Source organism: Protomyctophum parallelum, assembly GCF_964188405.1.
Source record: "Protomyctophum parallelum genome assembly, chromosome: 14".
In the NCBI taxonomy this organism is placed as follows: domain Eukaryota; kingdom Metazoa; phylum Chordata; class Actinopteri; order Myctophiformes; family Myctophidae; genus Protomyctophum; species Protomyctophum parallelum.
The window spans coordinates 42,534,930-42,555,820 of record NC_139709.1 but is presented as its reverse complement, the minus strand read 5'-3'; the positions used below and the strand labels follow the sequence as shown (position 1 = coordinate 42,555,820).

Below are 20,891 nucleotides of genomic sequence, written 5' to 3'. Positions count from 1 at the left end.
TTGGTTTAGTCCAATGGGTTTTCTATCTCGTGGCTCTGTTTGTGTTTGTGCCCGGAGTTCCAGGGCCAGCTGGCTGAGGGGGCATCTCTCTAGTCTAGAGTTTCACTGTGTGTGAGTGCCTTGTTATGGAGTGCATCTAGGTCGCTTTCCTTTTCATATCAAATAACTTAATATCTCTTACGATTCATGGAGACCGGTCTTCACCTTTATGGGACCACAATCTTAACTCTGAAATTCCTTGTTTTTCATACTTTTCTCACCCGTTTTTTGTATTGCCCTTTTATTGTATCCCTTCTCTTGGCCGCTTTTAAACCTTTTAGAAGTTGTATATGCTGTAGGCCTATCTGGGTATTGCTGCTTGTGTTTATGTACTTAATTGAAGCTCTATCCAAATACTTCACATTACTTTACAGGTTACTTTGTTGGTATGAATTAAAAACATATATAGATAAAGCATTTTTACTTTATTTTCATTCCATAGTTCAAAACCTTTTATTTTTTAAATGTGTAGTCAAAAATCATGTTGATATTAGGCGACAATATGAAAAGACTCATTTTAATATATACATTTTTATTAGATTTCAGAGCTTAAGCATAACAGTAAGAAAATGTTCACTGGCATAACTATCTATTTTACATTGGTTTAATCAGTTACAATCCACATTCAAGGACAATCCATCTCAAACAAAACGATCAAGGCTTGAAGATGTGATATAAGGCAATCAAAAAACATTTTATTGGTTCGGATTCTGAGTTGCATTGATCAGTACTATTTGCATGTATACAATAAGATGTTACAAGGACAACGTTTCAACAATGACTGCAACTTGACCAGGAGCTCCAACAAGCACAAATGGCCGTGTTTGTGGCTGGGGAGCCAGCAGGGGGGCATTTTGAGGTAGTCCAAAATGTTCATGTTCTGTGGCCATCTTCTCTGTACATAGCCAACTCTCACATGTTTCATCATTGTCAAGTACAGTAATGACATTGTTACATATAAAAATGTATGAGAGAAGTGTGTGTGAGAGAGAAGTGGGGCTCCAATTCTCCCCAGACCAGCAGTAGTGACAGGGACTATACAGATGGGGGAATTGGCAATAACTTAATTGGGGAAGAAGTGAAACAAACAACCCAATAAAACAGATCACAAAGTCAAAGATGTCTTGGCAGAGTTCATTTCTTGTATTTTCCAAGGTGTTCACGGGCAATGATGAGTCTCTGAATTTGGGCTGTTCCCTCATAGATCTAGAAAAGCAGATAAAGATTCAAATGGTTAATTATGCACAACTTTCCAATGACATTTGGTGCAAAAGTAGTGAATTGATATAGCATCACTACCAACCTGGTAGATTTTGGCATCCCTCATCAGTTTCTCAACTGGATATTCGCTGTTGAAGCCGTTGCCTCCAAATACCTGAACAGCATCGCTGGCGACCTGGTTGGCAATGTCTCCGGCATAGGCCTTGGCAATGGAGGCAAAGTAGGTGTTCCGGCGGCCCACATCCACCTCCCAAGCTGACCGCTGATAGCCCATCCTGGCCAGTTCCACCTTCATGGCCATCTCAGCCAGAAGGAATGACACTGCCTGGTGCTGTGGATGAACAAGACAAAGTGATTTGTTTTGAGTTACAGGTTACCTTGGAGATGTCCTGTCATTTGGAAGATGGCTAGAGATACAGCATCAGTTTTTCCACTTAAGTTTTAATTCATGTGAATATACTTTGGCTCCTTTTGAATCTTCACATTTTTTTGAAAAAGGCTAATGCACACCTTAAAAGGTTGGTGACAGGTGTGTAGGACAAAAAGTCCATACAATTGACTGTCCTGATGAAGGTCTAACGACAAAACAGCAAATAAAGTACAACATTCTTTGCAAGTTCCCGACAGTGTGTGGGTCCTCTTCTTTCATGTCATCAGCAGAGATCCCCTTTTGAATCTTTGCAATCTATATAGTACGTTGCCATTGTGTCAATAACATTAGTTATAACACATTTAAATAACCTATAAACTGTGTACCAGCCAACCCGAAACATTTACTTTCCAACTCCCATTGGACCACCATGGTCCAAAGTTACCGTAAAACTGCCAACGCATCATGAATCACCTGACCTACATTAGCAATGGCGACTCCAAAGGTCTTCCTCTCCAGTGCATAATTGGTGGCTTCATCAAGAGCTCTCTGTGCCAGTCCTGTTGCCCCTGCCGCTACCTGCATCACATAGTAATTATCATCAATTAACAATACTGTATATTTTGCAAGCAGTGAGCCAAAATAAGCAAAATTACAGCTATGCATCATCAAAAGGGTTAAAAGTACAGTGTGTGTAGGCATATATATATATATATTATCTTTTTTATTTTCTATTTAACATTCAATGATATCCAGCTTTAACCACATGAATCCTTGCGTCCCTATTCTGGGGTGAACATTCAGCAAAGATGTTGTGAGCTTGTACATCGGCTATTTTCAGAAGAGTTTTGGTGTAGAGGAAAATGGTAGTTGTAGTATTAAACATGAAACACCTCCAGTATCGGACTTACTGGTGGCCTGGTTTTGTCAAAGGCTCCCATAGCAATTTTGAAGCCAGCTCCCTCTCCAATGAGAACATTCTCCTTTGGGATCCTCACATCCTCAAATGTGATACCTCTGGTGTCTGAGCACTTCTGGCCCATGTTCAGCTCCTACATGGGCAGAGAGAAGATATGTTATAGAATGTTTTGGGATTGGACAATGTTTCTCAAATCACTGAAATCAGACATGAAGGGGGTCATCTGGACAGGCCAGAAATGTTAAGATTCTTATTTTGATATGTAAATAAATGAAGTCTGTCAAAAATGTAATAGAGGACAAGATCACTACAGAATAAGTGAGGTAAAGCGCAATTTCAATCAATTATGATAAGATATTATTAAGATCATATCTTAAAGTATAGGCTATAAAACATGTATCCCCAAACATACTTGTGGAAATAATTTAATCATCTGAATTTATTCTTTGGCAGGCCTACGACTGAAATGTAGGCCTGAAAATGCTCATCATATGGCTATCGATTTTGCACAATTATACATTTTGTATTATACGAGTTGAATGCTCTGTCAGAACTTATTTAGCACATTTACTCAATTGTCGATGAAGGCAAAAGCACATTTTTACTTACTAATTACTTCATGTTTACATTTACCGGTAGTTTTTTTTAATGCACAAATAAAACATGCACATAGAAAGTGGTTGATGATTGACTAGAGGAAACCTTCCACCTTGTTCTTACCTTCCTACCGACCAGTATACCAGGTGTGTCAGCATCAACAATAAAGCCAGTAAATGCCCTGCTGGTAGGGCATTTAGGGTCAGCATTAGTGCGAGCCAGGAGGAAGTACCTGGGAATATGGAGAGAAACAAAAAGGTTCACTTCATGGAGAGAAAATACTGCAGTATTAGCTCGTTATACAAGGTACTACTTCTGTTATAAAACATTTACATTATATTGAAGAGAACATTGTGTGACCACACACCAGTTAGCTTTTCCTCCATTGGTTATCCACATTTTCTGGCCGTTAACAACATACTCATCCCCCATCTTAACAGCTTTGGTCTTGAGGCCAGCTACATCGGAGCCTGCACCAGGCTCTGTCACACCATATGCCTGCCAAAAACAACACAGGAGCCCACACTTCAAGATCTGGTCTTACACTTAATTTAATGGTGTAACAATCATTAAAAGATGACAAGAAATACTTACACACATAAGCGGCTCCTCTGTCATTCTGCCCAAGTATTTCTTCTTCTGTGCATCATTACCAGCAAGGATAACAGGCATTTGCTGTGTGGATAAAAACAAATTATATTCGGGATAAGAGACACAGGTCTTAGACACAGTTTGCTCATGTCATTTGTAAAACAGGTTTGTTGGGTTCTTCATTTGTAACATTGCTTCAAAGTGTATCAAGACTGTTTCTGTGCAACCAGAACCATTTTCTATATCCCAGTAAATTTGTCTTAGTTAAATAATAGTTAAGAGGATCTCAAAAGGCACTCTTTGTCAACTTACACCAAGGGAGTTAGCCTCAATGGCAGTCTGGACTCCTGTGCAGCCATACGCCAGTTCTTCTGTGATAAGGCAAGCATCGAAAATTGACAGGCCCATTCCACCTGGAAACAAAATAATGATTGTTTCTTTATTATCTTGTTTCATGTAAACGATTTGATCATTATGATCATGAATTATCTTTAATGCTAGGCTAGCTAGTTTATTGGGACATTTGTGGTCGTGGTGGCTACATCTGTCATTGAAACGAATATTATTTTTCTGCGATCATCTTAGTTTTAAGGGTAATTGTTGTATAATTACACTCAAAGGTGTTCTTCATAGTCATTAATGCACTTCTGTGATACTTTCGGAACTCAAGTAAAACAAGAACATACCATAGTCCTCTGGAATGTGAGAGTTCATCAGACCAAGCTCCCATGCTTTCGTGATGACTGGCCAGGGATACTGTAAAATGTATAATGGCAACAAAAAAAAGATAGTGGTGGTCAATCTATGATCTAAACCCAAAACACTTTGGAAATGTGTTTGTTCGATCATACCTCAGTTGTTACTGTACTAGTAGCATCATGTCTGTGTGTGTGTGTGTGTGTGTGTGTGTGTGTGTGTGTCCTCAGAAGACAGGGTGTTGCCGTGTATAGCAGGTGTTCCTCAGGAGACAGTTGGAGTCTAGTACCATCTCCAAACTCTAGCCTAACTTCAGTGAAACCAGGGAAGATATCACAATTTCCCTGACGGCAGTGCAAAGCGGGTACCTCAAGAAGACAGTTAGGGAAAGTTAGCTAAATGTATGGCAAATCTCTTCTCAAATGTGTTCATATATGGGTCTACTATTAGCTATCAATTAGTTCCAAGACACCTAAAGGCTCATACATAGTCTGGATTTTCGGTGGTTAGGTGACCACCGAACTACAACATGACGTCACGAGCCGTGGTGAAGAACAAACCACCGCCACTGCTCCAGCCCTTCTCTGTTTTTACTCACCACCGCTCAACGTTATTTCAGCTCCGGTGGTCAGCTCACCACCGGAGCGGTGGTCACCTCACCACCGAAAATCCAGACTATGAATAGGCCTTTACTCCCTTGGGAACCTTACCCCAACTTTCAGCAGCTGTCAGAACCTAGATAAGGAAACATTTTCAAATTTTCATTATGCTTTAAGTAGCATGTGACATGTCAAACTAGAGGGTTTATGATTCCGAATCCATTGCAATTTTTCGTGCAAAACTAATGATTGCAATGTATTCAGAATCATGAAAAACACCTAGTTTGACACAACACATTCTACTTAAAGCTTAATGAAATTTGGACATTTTTGCCTTATAGGTAACATGTTAACACAATCAGCGCATGTTAACAGAATCTTTCAAAATAGGAGCTTAGGGTGCCGGGCAGATATGGCAGCTTTTACTCTGAAAGCCTTCCGTTCCATACAAAAAACGGGATGCATTATGTTGCATGCTTACCTCACGATGATTACGATAAAGTCTTAATATTCTAAAAATGAAAGGCATGTTGAAGTCAGAAAAGAAGACAGAAGTATACCCATCTGGTCAAAACCATGGAGATCTCCCTAGATTAGGAGATATGAGGCTTCTTTCGGTTTGTTTGATATAAATGAAAAAGCGATAGGACGTGTGTACACATCCTCTGGATCCATCGGTTGGATTAGCTATGACGTTTCCACAAGTCCTAAAGTCTGAATGTGTTAATGGTACCCCAAATTTCAGCAGCTGTCACAAAGTTTCCCCAAGAGAGTTGGTTTGGAACAAATTGAGGTGATAGTAGACACCTTTATGAACACATGACATTTGTGAAGAAAACTAGTGGTAAGCATTGTTTTTTGGAGATTTGTCACAAATTTCACTAACTTTCCATAAAGATATGGTTTCTGTCACTATACAGAAAGCCAAATTCCAATAACCAAATCTCTTCTCAGACCCCACTCGGTCCTCCAGCAGCTTAACCCAGAAATTGTTTGTGTCCCAGATGGTAAGTCGCTTGGAGCGTGAAACCGCTACTATACAACCAGTGTACACTACAGCCTGTTCTCACCCGCTCACCGAAGTGTTGACTGCCTATCTGTTCTGTTATTGAATAGACTGTCTCCTCTGGATATGGGATGGAAAACAAGACTATGCCATCTGTGAGATGGGGTAAAAAAGAAGCTGTGCAGCGTCATGGACTTCATAACTCATGGTGTGGGCACTCAACAAATTAAATAATGGGTTGATCTTTATTCATACAAATGTTTGTTGTGCATGCTGTGGGCTAGAATGCATGTCAACCAGTGAGAAATACAACATGACAAGGAAGGAGCGAGCAGGCATGAATGTGAGGAATTGGAATGTGGCTGTCAGTACAACCTGCTTGATTCCTCTAATCCTCTCCTCCTCACTCGGTGGCGTGTTTCAGTGAATAAAGGATAAAATGCTCATATGTCCCAATTATTCCTTACTACCGTCTGATAGTTGATTGTTCTTGAGGACAGAATCAGATGACCAGCCTGGCACATTTCACTTGGGGAACCCCCATTACAGTACAGTAACAGAAATATGAATGAGAGGTTCTGAGGGGGTTATCATTCATGGTTTCGTCTGCTTCCCTCAAATGTTCAATGAGCTTTTATGATAATTATTATAAGTTTGTTTTATTTAATATTTTTTATGGGGGGACAGACAGTAGGCTGACAGGAAATTGAGAGAGATGGGGGGGATGAAATGCAGTAAAGGCCGTCGGGAACGGGAGTCGAACCCGTGGCACACTGCCAGACTGGATTACCAGCCAAGGTGCCTGGACCTTGCCCAGGCCGATTAATTATTATACCCACCTCGCCACTTCTGTCATATTGTGCAGCAACTGGAACAATCTCTTCACGTGCGAACTTCCTTGACAGCTCCTGGAACTCTTTTTGCTGGTCAGTGAGTTCTGTTGACACAAATAGAAATAGGAGTCTGGCTTGTATGAAACTGAAGTTGAGAAAGGATCTGAGCTACAGACAGTGAGAAAGAGAAATGCTCATGCTTTGTGAGAGGACTGAGGCGGAGCTCGAGCGTGTGTGTGTGTGTGTGTGTGTGTAGAGTGCGCCTGTTGGAGTTAGAACGAGTTATAGGAACACATGGCTGGTAATTTCTTTTGAAAGTAATATTTAGAATCAATGTGTAGCCTATTGTTAAATGTATATGACAACAAAAAATGCATCAAATTCAAAGTGAGTAGGCTATATGCAATATGGCCAACATGTTGACAGGCATACACCCTCATAGATATTTGCATTATTTTATCATTTAGAAATCAAATTATGCAAATAGAGTATAAAGCCTTTATTTATTTTTTACAAAAGAGTTCATTTTCAGCTGTGTAATTGAACATTACATAGTATCAATACAAATACAAGGCATAACAATGAATTGAAATTGGAGAAAAGGAGGATAAAATAAGTGGTTGCTCAACAATAAAGTACTATTCTATTCTGTACTCGGTATCGGCGAGTACTATAAATTAAGTACTTGCACAGAAGGAAAACAGCAGCACCCCCTATTGGTACTCTAAACATCGGGACATAGTCAGACAGGTCGTTAGGACATAACTGTTCCTTGGAGTGGATGCATCACTCAAAAAAAAGTATCAGAGCATCTCTAATCCATAATCTTAAAAGATCACTCTTGCCTGCCCTGGCTCAACTCACCAAATGAGAACCCCAATGATGATATCTGCTGGGATGCAGGCTTTGCACTGACAACAGTGCTCTGGAGCCTGAGTCCAGCCTGCACACCGGCTCTCAGCACCTGAAGGAGTCAACAGAGTAGTCCAATCTGTACATAGCCTTAAAAAGAACCACTTCATCACTGGTCATCAGTCCTCACTAATGGTCATGAAATAGCAACAAAAAAAGGCTGTGGGCAGTTCAGAAACCCGTCCACCAGTGACATCATCAACAGCAGGCTTTCTGTTCCTGAAAGGTTGCAATGCAAAAAAGGAAGCCATCATTCTGCTAAAAAAATATTTGTGTGTGTACACACACACACACACACACACACACACACACACACACACACACACACACACACACACACACACACACACACACACACACACACACACACACACACACACACACACACACACACACACACACACACACACACACACACACACACACACACACACACACACACACACACACACACACACACACACACACACACACCACTAAAAATGCATTTTCAGCCTATTCGGTTTCGGCCCGAATAGAAAATATATCACCGAATAGTGTATGCAATGAATGCATTCAAAAGAGCTGAATAAATGTTTTATGGATCCATAATAGTGATTATTCTTTAATGTCTTAATGGGTTAAGTGGAGATACTAAAACAGCGATATTCAGTTACACTTCATACCAATTATACTGTGCGGGTGTAGGTATGTTAAAGGAGAATTCCATGCTAGAAGGCTTTCTTACCTTTGTTTGTAGTCGTTACAAGAGGTCCAGGTGTTTTTTTGTGCAAAAACTCCTTATTGGCTATTTCCCCTACCATAAGTCCTCAATGAAATGCATTGAATTTAATGGGAATTGAATGGGGCTATGGGGTGTTGTGCTAATTCACTCATTTCCATCTAAATAAGTAGTAAAGTGTGCCGCTTGGGATATTATTTACATTATGAAGAGAGGATATATACAAAAAATATATAATTTTGAGCGATGGAAATAAGCTAATTAGCACAACACCCCATAGCCCCATTCAATTCAATGCAATTCATGTAGGGCTTATGGTAGGGGAAATAGCCAATAAGGAGCTTTTGCACAAACAACACCTGGACCTCTTTGGTGGAGACATAACAACTACAAAGGTAAGAAAGCATTGTGGTTGCAAGGACTGACCTTCTGACCTTTCAGCTACAGGACTGTGTCACAGTCATTACCAGGTGATTGAGAGATTATTTATTCTTTACTTACTCTGTATAAACATACTATTTTAACTACTGATGCACCCAATATTCGGCCGCAGAAAATGTTTGGCAGAAAATGGCTAAAAATGCATTTTTGGCCTATTCGGTTTCAGCTCTAATAGGCAATGCATTCAAAAGGGCTGAATAAATGTTTTATGGACCCATAATAGTGATTATTATTTAAGTTAAGTTTTGCCATAACCATTTATTTTGCCATAAATCAGGTAGCTTTAACGTACGGCCATGACAGCAATGGTAGGAAAAAAGATGTATAATATTAATCATATTCGGATATTCGGTTTTCAGCCAACTGTTTCCTATATTCGGTTTCGGCCAAGAATTTCCCTTTCGGTGCATCCCTATTATATATATATATATATATATATATATATATATATATATTCATTCAGGTCCAATTCCTCATGGGGGCCGAGATCCCTGGTCCAATTCCTCATGGGGGCCAACTGCTATAAGTCCCCCCGGCCCCCACAGACTCTACGTCACTGATGCCATACAAACAGTGCTTCAAAACCGCCATAAAAAAAAAGGATCTCTTGTGTGTTATTTATTGCTTGTCTTTATATGCCTTGATGAACGGAATACATGTGACCGCAATGGACCTTAGGGCTGTTTGTGTTATCCTTAAATCAACCCTGTCCCTGACCTTCAAGGGACACTGTGAAATAACCAATTCTTGGTAGGGATGGGGTGAAACGAACAGAACAGGCACTGAGAACAACGAACTCAGCTCTGATCAGCTGGTAATAAACCATAGAACAGGTATGAGTACCATTACACCAACTAAGTTAAACATTTAGCCTAACATCGTCAGCAAATCCCCACAAGAACGACGTTTACTACATTTGCCTGAAATTAAAATCATGCCTAGATACTTTAAGTAGTATCATGTTGTCATTGACACGCATACTAGAATGCATTAAAGGGGTGTAACTTAAGAAGTTACTGGCAATGAACACATTTTAAATGCATTGTATTGATGTCATCGGTGTGAACTAGCCGCCTAGCTAGGTTAATGTGGTCGCTGGCTTTAGCTGTTATTAAATGTGTAACTTAAATTTAACTACCTACTGCATGACGAGCTTGAATCTGTCACTTTAAAACACGGAAATACTGATTTGTAAATGACAATATTAACTTATACATTTACCTTGTTGAAGAGCATTGTTGACGTTTCTACAGAATACCTTGTACCTCTTGAAAGAAAATATATTCTGCCAACTTAAACTGCCAATGGCAACACTCCCTTGAACCACGTGATGGATCTGTCAGAGACTTTTGCCCTACTTTCATTTCGCGCATGCGTTTGGTTTGCTAAAAAAAGAACAGATCTACAAGCCAACAACGCGTCACGGTGTGACGCGCTGTTAGCTTGTAGATCAGTTATTATATTAGCTTACCGTCCTGAAATAACCTTGCACAACCCCGATATCAGACCAATTAAAAGTGATAAATAATCTTGTGGTTCTGTTCATCAACAAGATGATCGCAATAACTAATTAAACCAGGGTTCGCGAGTGACATCAACTCCGGAAGTTATGCAGGAATGCCTACTGAGCTTATACTCTAAGCTACCGAGCGGCAAAAAACAACCCATGCATCCAAACAGAAAAGTCCTATCTGATTGCAATCAGACTTTGTATGTTGCTTTGCCACTCGATGTGCCAGTCACTTTAAACATGCGCAGACTCCATTGCAGAATTGAGTCTTTATTCAGATTTGCAGTCATGCATGCACAATAGCTCCACCTGCTGGTGTTTTTGTAAATGGTTTCTACATCGTTACGTCTCATTTTTCCTGTGCCCTTTAAATGTGGCATTGAAGGCATTCTACTTTCAATATGAGTTTTGGATCTTCACCAGGAAGCTGTAAAATTTAACTGAAAATGTTACAATTAAATTCTTCTTATACTTAACCCAGTGAAATACTAATGTATGGGCATGTTCTCATAGCTGTAAATGTCATTTGACTCAAGTCACTTGACTGAATTTTGTACTCTCATGACCAATTTTCTGACAAAAAAAATCCAGTGCATGTACTTTTCATCTGACCGAAATATGATCTATGCCTTGCACTGAACAAATTTGATTCTGGACAGATGGCATCCTTAACGTCTCATCAACTTTGTGTATACATTACCTACAGTATGCTTTTCACACCACTGACAGATTAATTTACAGCCACCTCAAAACAGTCAGGGTAAATCATCATATTACCAAGATTAACATTAACCACTTAAAAAGTATTTCCACAAATGAACAGATGCTTGGGTTCAACTGGTTAAAATGACAACAGCAATCAAAACTTCTTTAACCACACATTAACACACATGTACACAAGTTCAATAGTTCACAGTCTATTCCATTCTCTACACTAGCCCCATATAAGTGTCTGATGTAAAGTCACATGAGAAGCTGACTATACAAGTTTCACTTTCTTCAGCACCACCATTTGCTAACAATCCATCATGTGGCCCCAATAGTCTCTGGGTTTAGGTTGACCTCACGCTGGGCACAATATGCGCTGTAGAGTGCATTGGTGGAATTTGACAGAAATACTGCTCAAGGAAATTATGTCGACTCTTTACAAATCCTTTTACATTCTGTATGAAACAAGTGTTGTGATTTGTCAACAAATATTGTATCAGGGAGAAATCAATCTGACGGATGTTGTGGACAGACATTCACAGCTATGCACTCTACTCTATGCCTTATATTGTGACCAGGCTTTTCCCTTAGCCGATGAGTAAACCTGGGACAGGCTAGGTTGACCTAGATTAGAGCTGGAATGCGATTTTGCAGTAAATTGACAATGTTGAGATGTTCTATAAGAAAACAGCAGACAGGTTATGGAACATTTGGGACTTTATTGACGCATTACACTGCTGTACATTTATTTGCCTTTTTTGGCTTTGATTTTGCGCATGTAGAACTCAAGTTCCTTTCCTTCGAGGACATAGCCGTCTGCTCTGCCACACTGGCCAGGTCTGGAGGCAATGCAGGCTGCAGGGAAGACGACAACAGGATTTATTTAACAGCAGAACTTTAGGTGACAGGTCATACATTGTGTTAATTACATCACAATATCAAGTACCATAATATGATTTTGATTTATTTTGGCGTGTTCAAGTGTTCAACTGTGACCAAAACAATTGGAAACTGCACAAGCTTTAACAGATTTCTAGACTCACCAAGAAGTTTGCCCTGCTGGAATTGCTCCTCGAGGAGGGTGCTGATCTTAGAAGTCTTTTTGCGTTCATCCAGCTTCTTTTGGATCTTCTTGGACCTTTTCTTGTTCAGGATCTCCTCCTCCTCAGAAGTCTGGAGTGTAAACACATGCCAACACATTAGACAGTTATACACTTATGTTCCAAGCATACACCCGACAGGCTGTGGTTGCACTCGATTTTAACAATTTGTCATCATCTGAAGCTCCAGGAGTGGCTCTTGTTAATATTGTAATCCAATGAGCCATAACACATGTTAAAGTGGCCTGGTACAAAATTCTAATCTGGTGTGGACAGTTGCGAGCACAATAATCCAGACAATTTCTACATCCATCAATCCATCTACTCGTTACATGCAAGTCCCTCTTCCATATTCCATAGTTTAAGTGATGGCTCCAGTACTCAGGAACTAAATGACTGCAATGAGTAATTTAAGTAAGCGGTATAGACATTTGATGATTTAATCTGGTTAAGTGAAATTTCCACAAAAGAAAAATCCAAGTGGACTGTGGGACATTTTTCAGCAATACACTGCCCAGTACAACCAGTCCTAAACTGCTAGTCACTGTGCAACTCCATGGAGCAGTTGGGGGGTTCAATCAGTCTTGCTCAAAAGGCACTTAAAACAGTTTAGAATTTTGCTTATTCACTTCCCAGCTCAGATTTTGGTGCAGTGGATCAAACTTTCTGCGACAAAAATGTTAATCTAATCTTTAGCCCACCACTGCCAGAAAGCTTTCCAGCAACAAAGTGACATCATCAAGCAAGACAAATGTTAACCAATCAAACTTTAACATTGAAAAGACAACTGCTACCACAACAATGAGTTCAGTAAGTTGTCTTCCTCAGTCGTAAATATCCACACTGACAGTTAAGACCATTAAAACCTAAAACGTTTTATCCCCGTGAGTTGAGCTAAACATGTAATTAAAATACAGCTTTGATTATAAAGACTACACGTAATAGACTACACGTGATCTACCAATACATCAGTTTCCTTCACATGGACAATGTTGTTTTTATCTAAATTTTACATTAGGTTTTCATATCTTGTAAAATCAATGCTTCACCACAGTGCAAATGAGACATACCAGTTTTGCTCCCTTCTTGCGTCCCAGAGGAGTGGCGTAGTGGGCCTCATACCACTGCCTGAATGGCAGACTGTCAACAAGGATGATGCAGTTCTTCACCAGGGTCTTGGTTCTGACCAGCTCATTGTTGGAGGCGTTGTAGACTACGTCAATAATTCTAGTTTTGCGGGTGCAGCCTGTGGACAAACAATCAGGCTTATTAGCATAAACTACAGAAATCTACAGAGGTTTAACATGACAAATTCTCTTTGCAGGACTGTTCTATCTCAGAGTCACTAATATCATCACTTTCACTCAGTAGCAGAACTGACAAGGTTATCCTCACAGAAAGACAGGTACTCCTGCATATTTGAAATACTTCATGATGCAACACAAACTTACACTCAGAGCCCCAAGAAAAGTTGCCAACATCCAACCTGAGGGCACGGTACTTCTTGTTTCCTCCGCGAACCCTCACTGTATGGATACGGCGAGGTCCGATCTAGGAGAAAAGTGGTACCCAAGTTCAGCATGTGCCTTAACAAAATGGTCAGATCCAACAGTAATTGCGTTAACGTGTCAGAGTAACTATAACAAGTCCTAACATTGGTAGGTCCAAATGTTAAAACCAAAACGGCCAACGAGAAACCTACCTAAGAAGTTCATGTTTTCATCACCCACGCAACATCAAATTGAGGGTCAGGTCTATAGGTGGTTCAGCTGCCTTGCTCACCTTTGTGTTTGCAGGAGGGCGACCAAGCTCATACTTCCTTTTCTTGTGGTAGGGCTTGCGTTTACCGCCGGTCTTGCGGCGTTTATGCCAGTTGTCCCGCGAAATACCTGTATGGGACCAAGGAATAGAAACATCGTTTTAGATGAGGAATGGCCTTAATGACAGCTGTATCAACAGTTCAAATTAATGCTTGAGAAATCAGTTCTCCAAGGTGTTATCCGCATATTTACATCGGATTCCGTTTAATTCATCATGTCAATCAAGCATTTGTTGTGTAGACTAGAAAGCTGCACATGTCAACGTTGCACAAGGTCTAACGTGGGTTGGTGCTATATAGCGTTAGCTAAACTGCTTGCGCTCACATAATTCACAAAACAGTTACCGTAAGTTAAATTTGGCGTGCCGGCTACAACATGTACATGTTTGGGCAAATGCCGAAATATCCGTTAATAATAATTAATTGTAGCACTGCAGCATTCCAACTAATGTTTAGTGGTGTACCAGCTAGGTACCCGATGTATCCTAGTATACGATGCTAACAGGGGAAGCTAACTGCGATACACCAGATTACAACTCACAATAAATTAATTTCCAGACAACATGCTAAACATTTCTAAACATATAAATATACTTCCAGGAAAACTAAAAGTAGCCGACAATGAAAGCCGCAATAGTTAAAGTTAAGTGTAGCATAGCATCAATAGCCAAGGCCTGTGTATGCGAGCAGCCATTTTTTGTGAGCAATTCAGACATCACGCTTAAATTACTTAATAAAACCCCAAAGTATATCCATAAACAACTAAGATGATCATGTGTATGTTAATATAATATTAAGCTTCAACATGACAAACCGTTATTAACATTTTCATTGTGTAAAACATTAGATGGATAAAGATTCTCTCTCCAAACCGAGCATGAAAACACGTACCCATTCTCAGGCGCCGGCTAGAAAGAGGAATCGCAAGGGGTCATGGGAAAGTTTGAAGCTTCTTTTTATCGCGATAATCTACGAGAGTGCTATTGGATTTATTCGTTGAATATAAATTAGAAAAGGCAGTGCAGTATATTTATTTATATTAGAACAAATAAAATAAAATAAAAATATACAAAAAAGCATAATCCTAAAAAGTCCCGGGGGGCAGGGGGTTGTTTCCATTGTGCAACCTTATTTAGTTTTTCTTCTTTTAAATAAATATTTTCTTTCACATCAGGATGTTAACCGAATTGAAAATGGTGGACCCTATTGTAAACAAGTGTAATGCTTTATTTATGGTGTCGTCCACTCACAGTTAACAGTTTTTTGTATTGAGTTGTACTTGAAATATACTGTAATTCTGCAAAAGTTGTAGTCAGTAAGTCAGTCCCCACTCCCCGCACATTGAAATTTGATGATTGAAATTTGTATTCACAGGGTCCACCATTTTCAATTCATCAAAATTCATCATAAGCTAAACAAACAGCAGAGGGCGCTGTTTCCCCCCCACACATTTTACACTAATTAGTCTGAATTTTCATTTCGTTTCACTTCATTATTCAATCATTCAATTCAAGTTCTGAATTGCCAATATATATATTTTCTTAATGGGCGTGGCTAACGATTCAGGGCTGGAGCCAGGCTAGGTTGAAGATGGATAGGCTATAGCCTGACACTTTTGACAAATTTAATTTCGTTCAGAACATATATCTTTTTAATGGGCATGGCTAGCGATTCAGGGCCAGAGCCAGAGGCTATTGTTAAAAACTTTCTATGGGGGCCCCTGTCAGTGTTGGAAAGTAACTGAAGTAAAGTACCTTTTTCCAGTAACTAGCTACTAATATAACTAATTACTTTCACATTTTGAGTAATAATATTATAGATAGGCTATTAGGCCTACTAATATATGTTACTTCACATTTTGAGTAATAATATTAGATATTACTATGATGGGTGGATAGGCCTACTACTTTCCAAAAGTAACTTTACTATTTTAACGACTCTTCACGAGCCTTGGTGGTACTGTGGACTTGTGTTTATTATTGTTGGGATGAGTTTCTTTGCAGGCTGATCTGTCTGGATCTAGACTCGTGGATACGGAAACAATGCACGTACACTTGTCTCAAGTTGTCTGTACTGTACGTGATTGATTGATTGATTGATTGATCATTGTATTAACAGTTTGTAGAATGGGTAGGCCTACAGTTCAATTAATGTAGCCTACAGGTCAATACAAAATCTGCAAAAAGAAAACGAGAAAAAGCACTAAGACTTGTTTACATAAGGTATTTTCAATTCATCAGAATATTTAAAGACATGCAAGTATACACACCTATGCAGACGTGTGGGGACAAAAGCTGTTTATAGAAAAAAAAATCACACCTGTGTGAAATGAGGGGCGCTCTTGTCATCATCGTACATCAATTTATGTTAGTGTAGCCCCAGCCAAGACCCAGCCCGCAACAGCCCTGCCAATCGGGCTCAGCCCTATTGGCACGGTAGGATGTGCGTTGGTCTGGCGAGTGGGAGCCAGACCAACCCCAGACCACGAGACCAGGCCAGACCAAGACGTGATATCCTTGCGTGAGGGACATGAGGGACATCGTGTGCGGCCGTGTGAAGTGAGAAGCACGAGGACGTGCTTCAAAAAACTAGGGGGGGATTGTAGCCCCCAGCCAAGACCCAGTCTCAACAGCCCTGCCAATCGGGCTCAGCCCTATTGGCACGGTAGGTTGCGCGTTGGTCTGGCGAGTGGGAGCCCCGGCCGGGTTCAATTGCTACATAAGGTGGTCCCTTATTGGCCAAGCACTCCCCAACTTGTGATTGGTTAGCCGATTTGCTCGTTTACATATGACGTACGTTTTGTCTATGGCATTTAATGTTTTGAATGTTTAATTTACGTCATATTTAGCGGAATTATCAGCTCTTATCATCATACATCATCTCATACTGGCCAATCAGAATGTCAGTTGCCTGTGATTGGTTAGCCGATTTGCTCGTTTACATATGACGTACATTTTCCCTTCAAGTCAATGGCGTTTAATGTTTTGATGTTTAATTTACCTCATATTTAGCGGAATTCTGACATAATTTCTCCGTTCATTGTCAATGGCAAATATTGAGATGTGTGGGGAAGATTTAGCGCACATTTGACCTGAATTCCCCTTTCACTGTCAAATGAAAGGGGAAATCTTGAGACGTGTGGGGACAAAATATGTAATTACTGGTTACTGGTAACTCTAGTAGGCTACTTTTTGGCAGGAAGTAATATGTTAAATAATAATATTACTTTAAAAAGTAACAGTAATAACATAGTAATAGGTAATATATTACCATTTTTGAGTAACTTTCCAACACTGGTCACATATTTTCAGATGGGGGTCCATGGCCATTACTGTGGGGATCCTTTTGACATAAAAAAAAAACGTTGATTACAACTGCTGTAGCCCACATCACTCACTCAAAGAGCAACCATTCCACTATTTGTAAAAGTAGAATAAAACATAATAATAGGGGAAGCAATCTGAGTACCAATTGGAAAAACTAAGGAAAAACAGCACCCTCTTTTCATGGGAAGTGGAGGCCTGCCTACTGCAGCATGTACAAGAAATCTGGCACTGATCGGATATTGAGTCATAAATAGATCAGTGGTTCTCTATGTGGGGTTCAGGGACACCCAGGGGTCCTTGATGGGTTCCCAGGCCATCCCCAGCAATATGAATTAATATAGCATCTTTAACTTTTACATCAGCTATTTGAAAATAGCCACACCTAAAAGCTGACAACGAGCTACTGCTACAAGCTTGTATAGGGCTACTTTCAAATATTATCGTCTGGCAGTGGTTCCGCTCTGATGTCTGCAATGTTGATTAGAAGAGTGAGTCAGCTGTGAGGCCCGTGACATGCCCAAATATGGAATTCTAGGTTAGACATGCCCCCAAATATGTGGTCGTTGATGTTAGACTGGCATCTAAGTTCTATACTGTATATTGGCTAGATTTTGAGAAGCAACATTCTTTGCGGACCAAAAAAAAATCCTGCTGGTGACCAGTCTTTTTTTTCTCTTTATATATATTATATATATATTATATATTATTATATTTAGATTTTTATTTATTTTTGTATTTACAAATAATATAATATATTGTGACAATTATAATTATAATTATACGAAATAGAAATAAAATTGACTAAAGAAAAAATAACTATGGTATGGTTCTCTATAAAAACTGTCAAATGAAAGGGAAAAAAGGGCCAAATAGTTTCATCACATGCTGTATAGCAATTGATTTGTTAAAACAAGAGGGAAAAAACAAGAAAGAAAAAAAAAGAAAAAAAAAACTCTCCCCAATTAGTTGGAGACAAGATGAAAAATCTTGGAAAGAGATCGTTATAGTCTTTTCCCTCACACAGTTTTCATCCGTTCACATTCTTTGTCTTCCCCTTCCATCTTTTCTCTCTGGCTCGTTCTGTTCTTTCCGCCATTTGTTTAAACCATGGCGGTGAGGTCCATAATGGGTCATTTAGTCAACCTCCTCTATGGTTGGGCCATCCGCCGATGGAGGCTGCTGTGAGTTGCCTGCTGGCATTCCTCCTCCCATTCCTCCTCCTTGATGCAGCTTGCTCATGATGGGTGCACATACTGCTTCAAGCTCTTTCTGCTGATGGTTGTACTCCTCTTTGTCAGCCAACTGGTTGTTCTCCATCCAGGCTATGGCCTGGTCACACTGATCAATGACCTTTTTCTGGTCCTCTTCGCCGATCTTCCCCTTCACATCATCCTGCACACTACTCTTCACTTGGAAGGCGTAGGTTTCCAGGGCGTTCTTGGCAACCATCCTGTCCCTCTGCTTGTCATCTTCATCTTTGTATTTATCAGCATCCTGCACCATCCTCTCAATTTCGTCTTTGCTAAGGCGGCCCTTATCGTTGGTGATGGTGATTTTGTTCTCTTTGCCTGTGCTTTTATCCGCTGCAGACACATTCAAGATGCCATTGGCATCGATGTCGAAGGTAACCTCAATTTGCGGAACTCCTCGAGGAGAAGGTGGGATTCCTGAGAGCTCAAACTTGCCTAAGAGATTGTTGTCCTTGGTCATGGCTCTCTCTCCTTCATACACCTGGATGAGGACCCCAGGTTGGTTATCAGAGTAAGTGGTGAAGGTCTGGGTTTGTTTAGTGGGGATGGTGGTATTCCTTTTAATGAGAGCCGTCATAACTCCTCCAGCTGTCTCAATGCCCAGGGACAGAGGTGCAACATCCAGCAGCAACAGGTCTTGAATATTTCCTGATTCATCGCCTGACAGAATGGCAGCCTGGACGGCAGCCCCGTAAGCCACAGCCTCATCTGGGTTGATGCTCTTGTTCAGCTCCTTTCCGCTAAAGAAATCCTGCAGGAGCTTCTGGATTCTGGGGATTCTGGTGGAGCCTCCAACAAGGACAATTTCATTAATCTGTCCCTTGCCCATTTTGGCATCCTTGAGCGATTTTTCAACAGGCTCTAATGTTCCCCTGAAGAGATCAGCGCACAGCTCCTCAAAGCGAGCCCTAGTAATGGAAGTGTAGAAGTCAATTCCCTCAAAAAGAGAATCAATCTCAATGCTAGCCTGAGAGCTGGATGACAAGGTTCTTTTAGCCCTTTCACAAGCTGTGCGCAACCTCCTCAAAGCTCTCTTGTTTTGGCTGAGGTCCTTCTTGTGTTTCCTCTTGAACTCCTCCACAAAGTGGTTGACCACACGGTTGTCAAAGTCCTCCCCACCCAGGTGAGTGTCTCCAGCTGTAGACTTCACTTCAAAAATGCCATCCTCAATTGTCAGGATAGACACGTCGAAGGTGCCCCCACCCAGGTCAAAGATTAGGACATTGCTTTCAGCCTTTCCTTTGTCTAGTCCATAGGCGATGGCAGCTGCAGTTGGCTCATTGACTATTCTCAGTACATTCAGCCCTGCAATGGTACCAGCATCCTTTGTAGCCTGCCTCTGAGAGTCATTGAAGTAAGCTGGGACTGTGATGACAGCATTGTTCACCGTCTGGCCCAGGTAAGACTCTGAAATCTCTTTCATCTTTAATAGGACCATGGAGGAGATCTCCTCTGGGTTGAAGGATTTCTTTTCCCCCTTGTATTCGACCTGAACTTTGGGCTTTCCTCCATCACTCACCACTTCAAACGGCCAGTGCTTCATGTCTGACTGCACCACAGCATCTTCAAACTTTCGGCCAATCAGCCGCTTGGCATCAAACACGGTGTTGGAAGGGTTCATAGCCACCTGGTTCTTTGCTGCATCTCCAATGAGTCTTTCAGTATCGGTGAAAGCTACATAGCTGGGCGTGGTCCTGTTTCCCTGGTCATTGGCAATGATTTCTACTTTGCCATGCTGGTAAACCCCCACACAGGAGTAGGTGGTCCCCAGGTCAATGCCAATAGCAACACCTTTTGCGGCCGACATCTTGAATAATAATTATCTAGAATTAGACAATAATGTGTATTAAATTATTAGCAGTAGAAATTATTCAGCTATTCCTTACAATAAAAATTTAGAAGTCACACAAAACTAACAGAAATGGCATTGAATTTGAGTTGTGCAAGTATTATATACTGTAGGTGGGGTGTGATGTCAGTTATGACCTCACATTGTGATTGCTGAGATACAACATGCTGTATCCTAGCAACGTCCACTGACAACTGTTAGCATCCACAGGAGCATTTGAAGGGCATCCACATTTTACAGCATGGTATGAGCAATTTATTAATCAAAATGTCTGTTGAGCAGCTTTGTTCTGAACAAAGCTGCTCAACAGACATTTTGATTGCTTTCAGTATAAAATACAGTATTTGAAATACGTATTTGAAATACTTTTTTTGTATTTTGTAA

The 20,891-nt window shown here is 40.5% G+C and overlaps 3 protein-coding genes across 3 annotated transcripts; all 3 read right to left on the bottom strand.

Annotated features, from left to right (window-relative positions):
* Nucleotides 1–554: 554 nt before the first annotated feature.
* acadm (acyl-CoA dehydrogenase medium chain) lies at nucleotides 555–10,281 on the bottom strand. Its single transcript, XM_083781264.1, has 12 exons — nucleotides 10,167–10,281; nucleotides 7,736–7,835; nucleotides 6,878–6,975; nucleotides 4,424–4,493; nucleotides 4,050–4,150; nucleotides 3,741–3,821; nucleotides 3,514–3,644; nucleotides 3,270–3,378; nucleotides 2,542–2,682; nucleotides 2,114–2,209; nucleotides 1,343–1,591; nucleotides 555–1,245 (listed from the first exon to the last, which is right to left on the bottom strand). The coding sequence occupies exons 1-12, from the start codon at nucleotides 10,179–10,181 to the stop codon at nucleotides 1,174–1,176; spliced, it is 1,263 nt and encodes a 420-aa protein (XP_083637390.1). The 5' UTR covers nucleotides 10,182–10,281; the 3' UTR covers nucleotides 555–1,173.
* A 1,581-nt stretch (nucleotides 10,282–11,862) lies between these two features.
* On the bottom strand, nucleotides 11,863–15,024 carry rps8a (ribosomal protein S8a). Its single transcript, XM_083781113.1, has 6 exons — nucleotides 14,974–15,024; nucleotides 14,046–14,152; nucleotides 13,715–13,814; nucleotides 13,334–13,509; nucleotides 12,207–12,336; nucleotides 11,863–12,018 (listed from the first exon to the last, which is right to left on the bottom strand). Exons 1-6 carry the CDS (start codon nucleotides 14,975–14,977, stop codon nucleotides 11,909–11,911), a joined length of 627 nt encoding a protein of 208 aa, XP_083637239.1. The 5' UTR covers nucleotides 14,978–15,024; the 3' UTR covers nucleotides 11,863–11,908.
* A 3,518-nt stretch (nucleotides 15,025–18,542) lies between these two features.
* On the bottom strand, nucleotides 18,543–20,465 carry LOC310870208 (heat shock 70 kDa protein-like; the record flags this gene model as incomplete). Its single annotated transcript, XM_083781298.1, has 1 exon — nucleotides 18,543–20,465. The coding sequence occupies one exon, from the start codon at nucleotides 20,463–20,465 to the stop codon at nucleotides 18,543–18,545; it is 1,923 nt and encodes a 640-aa protein (XP_083637424.1).
* Between the last annotated feature and the right edge of the window lie 426 nt (nucleotides 20,466–20,891).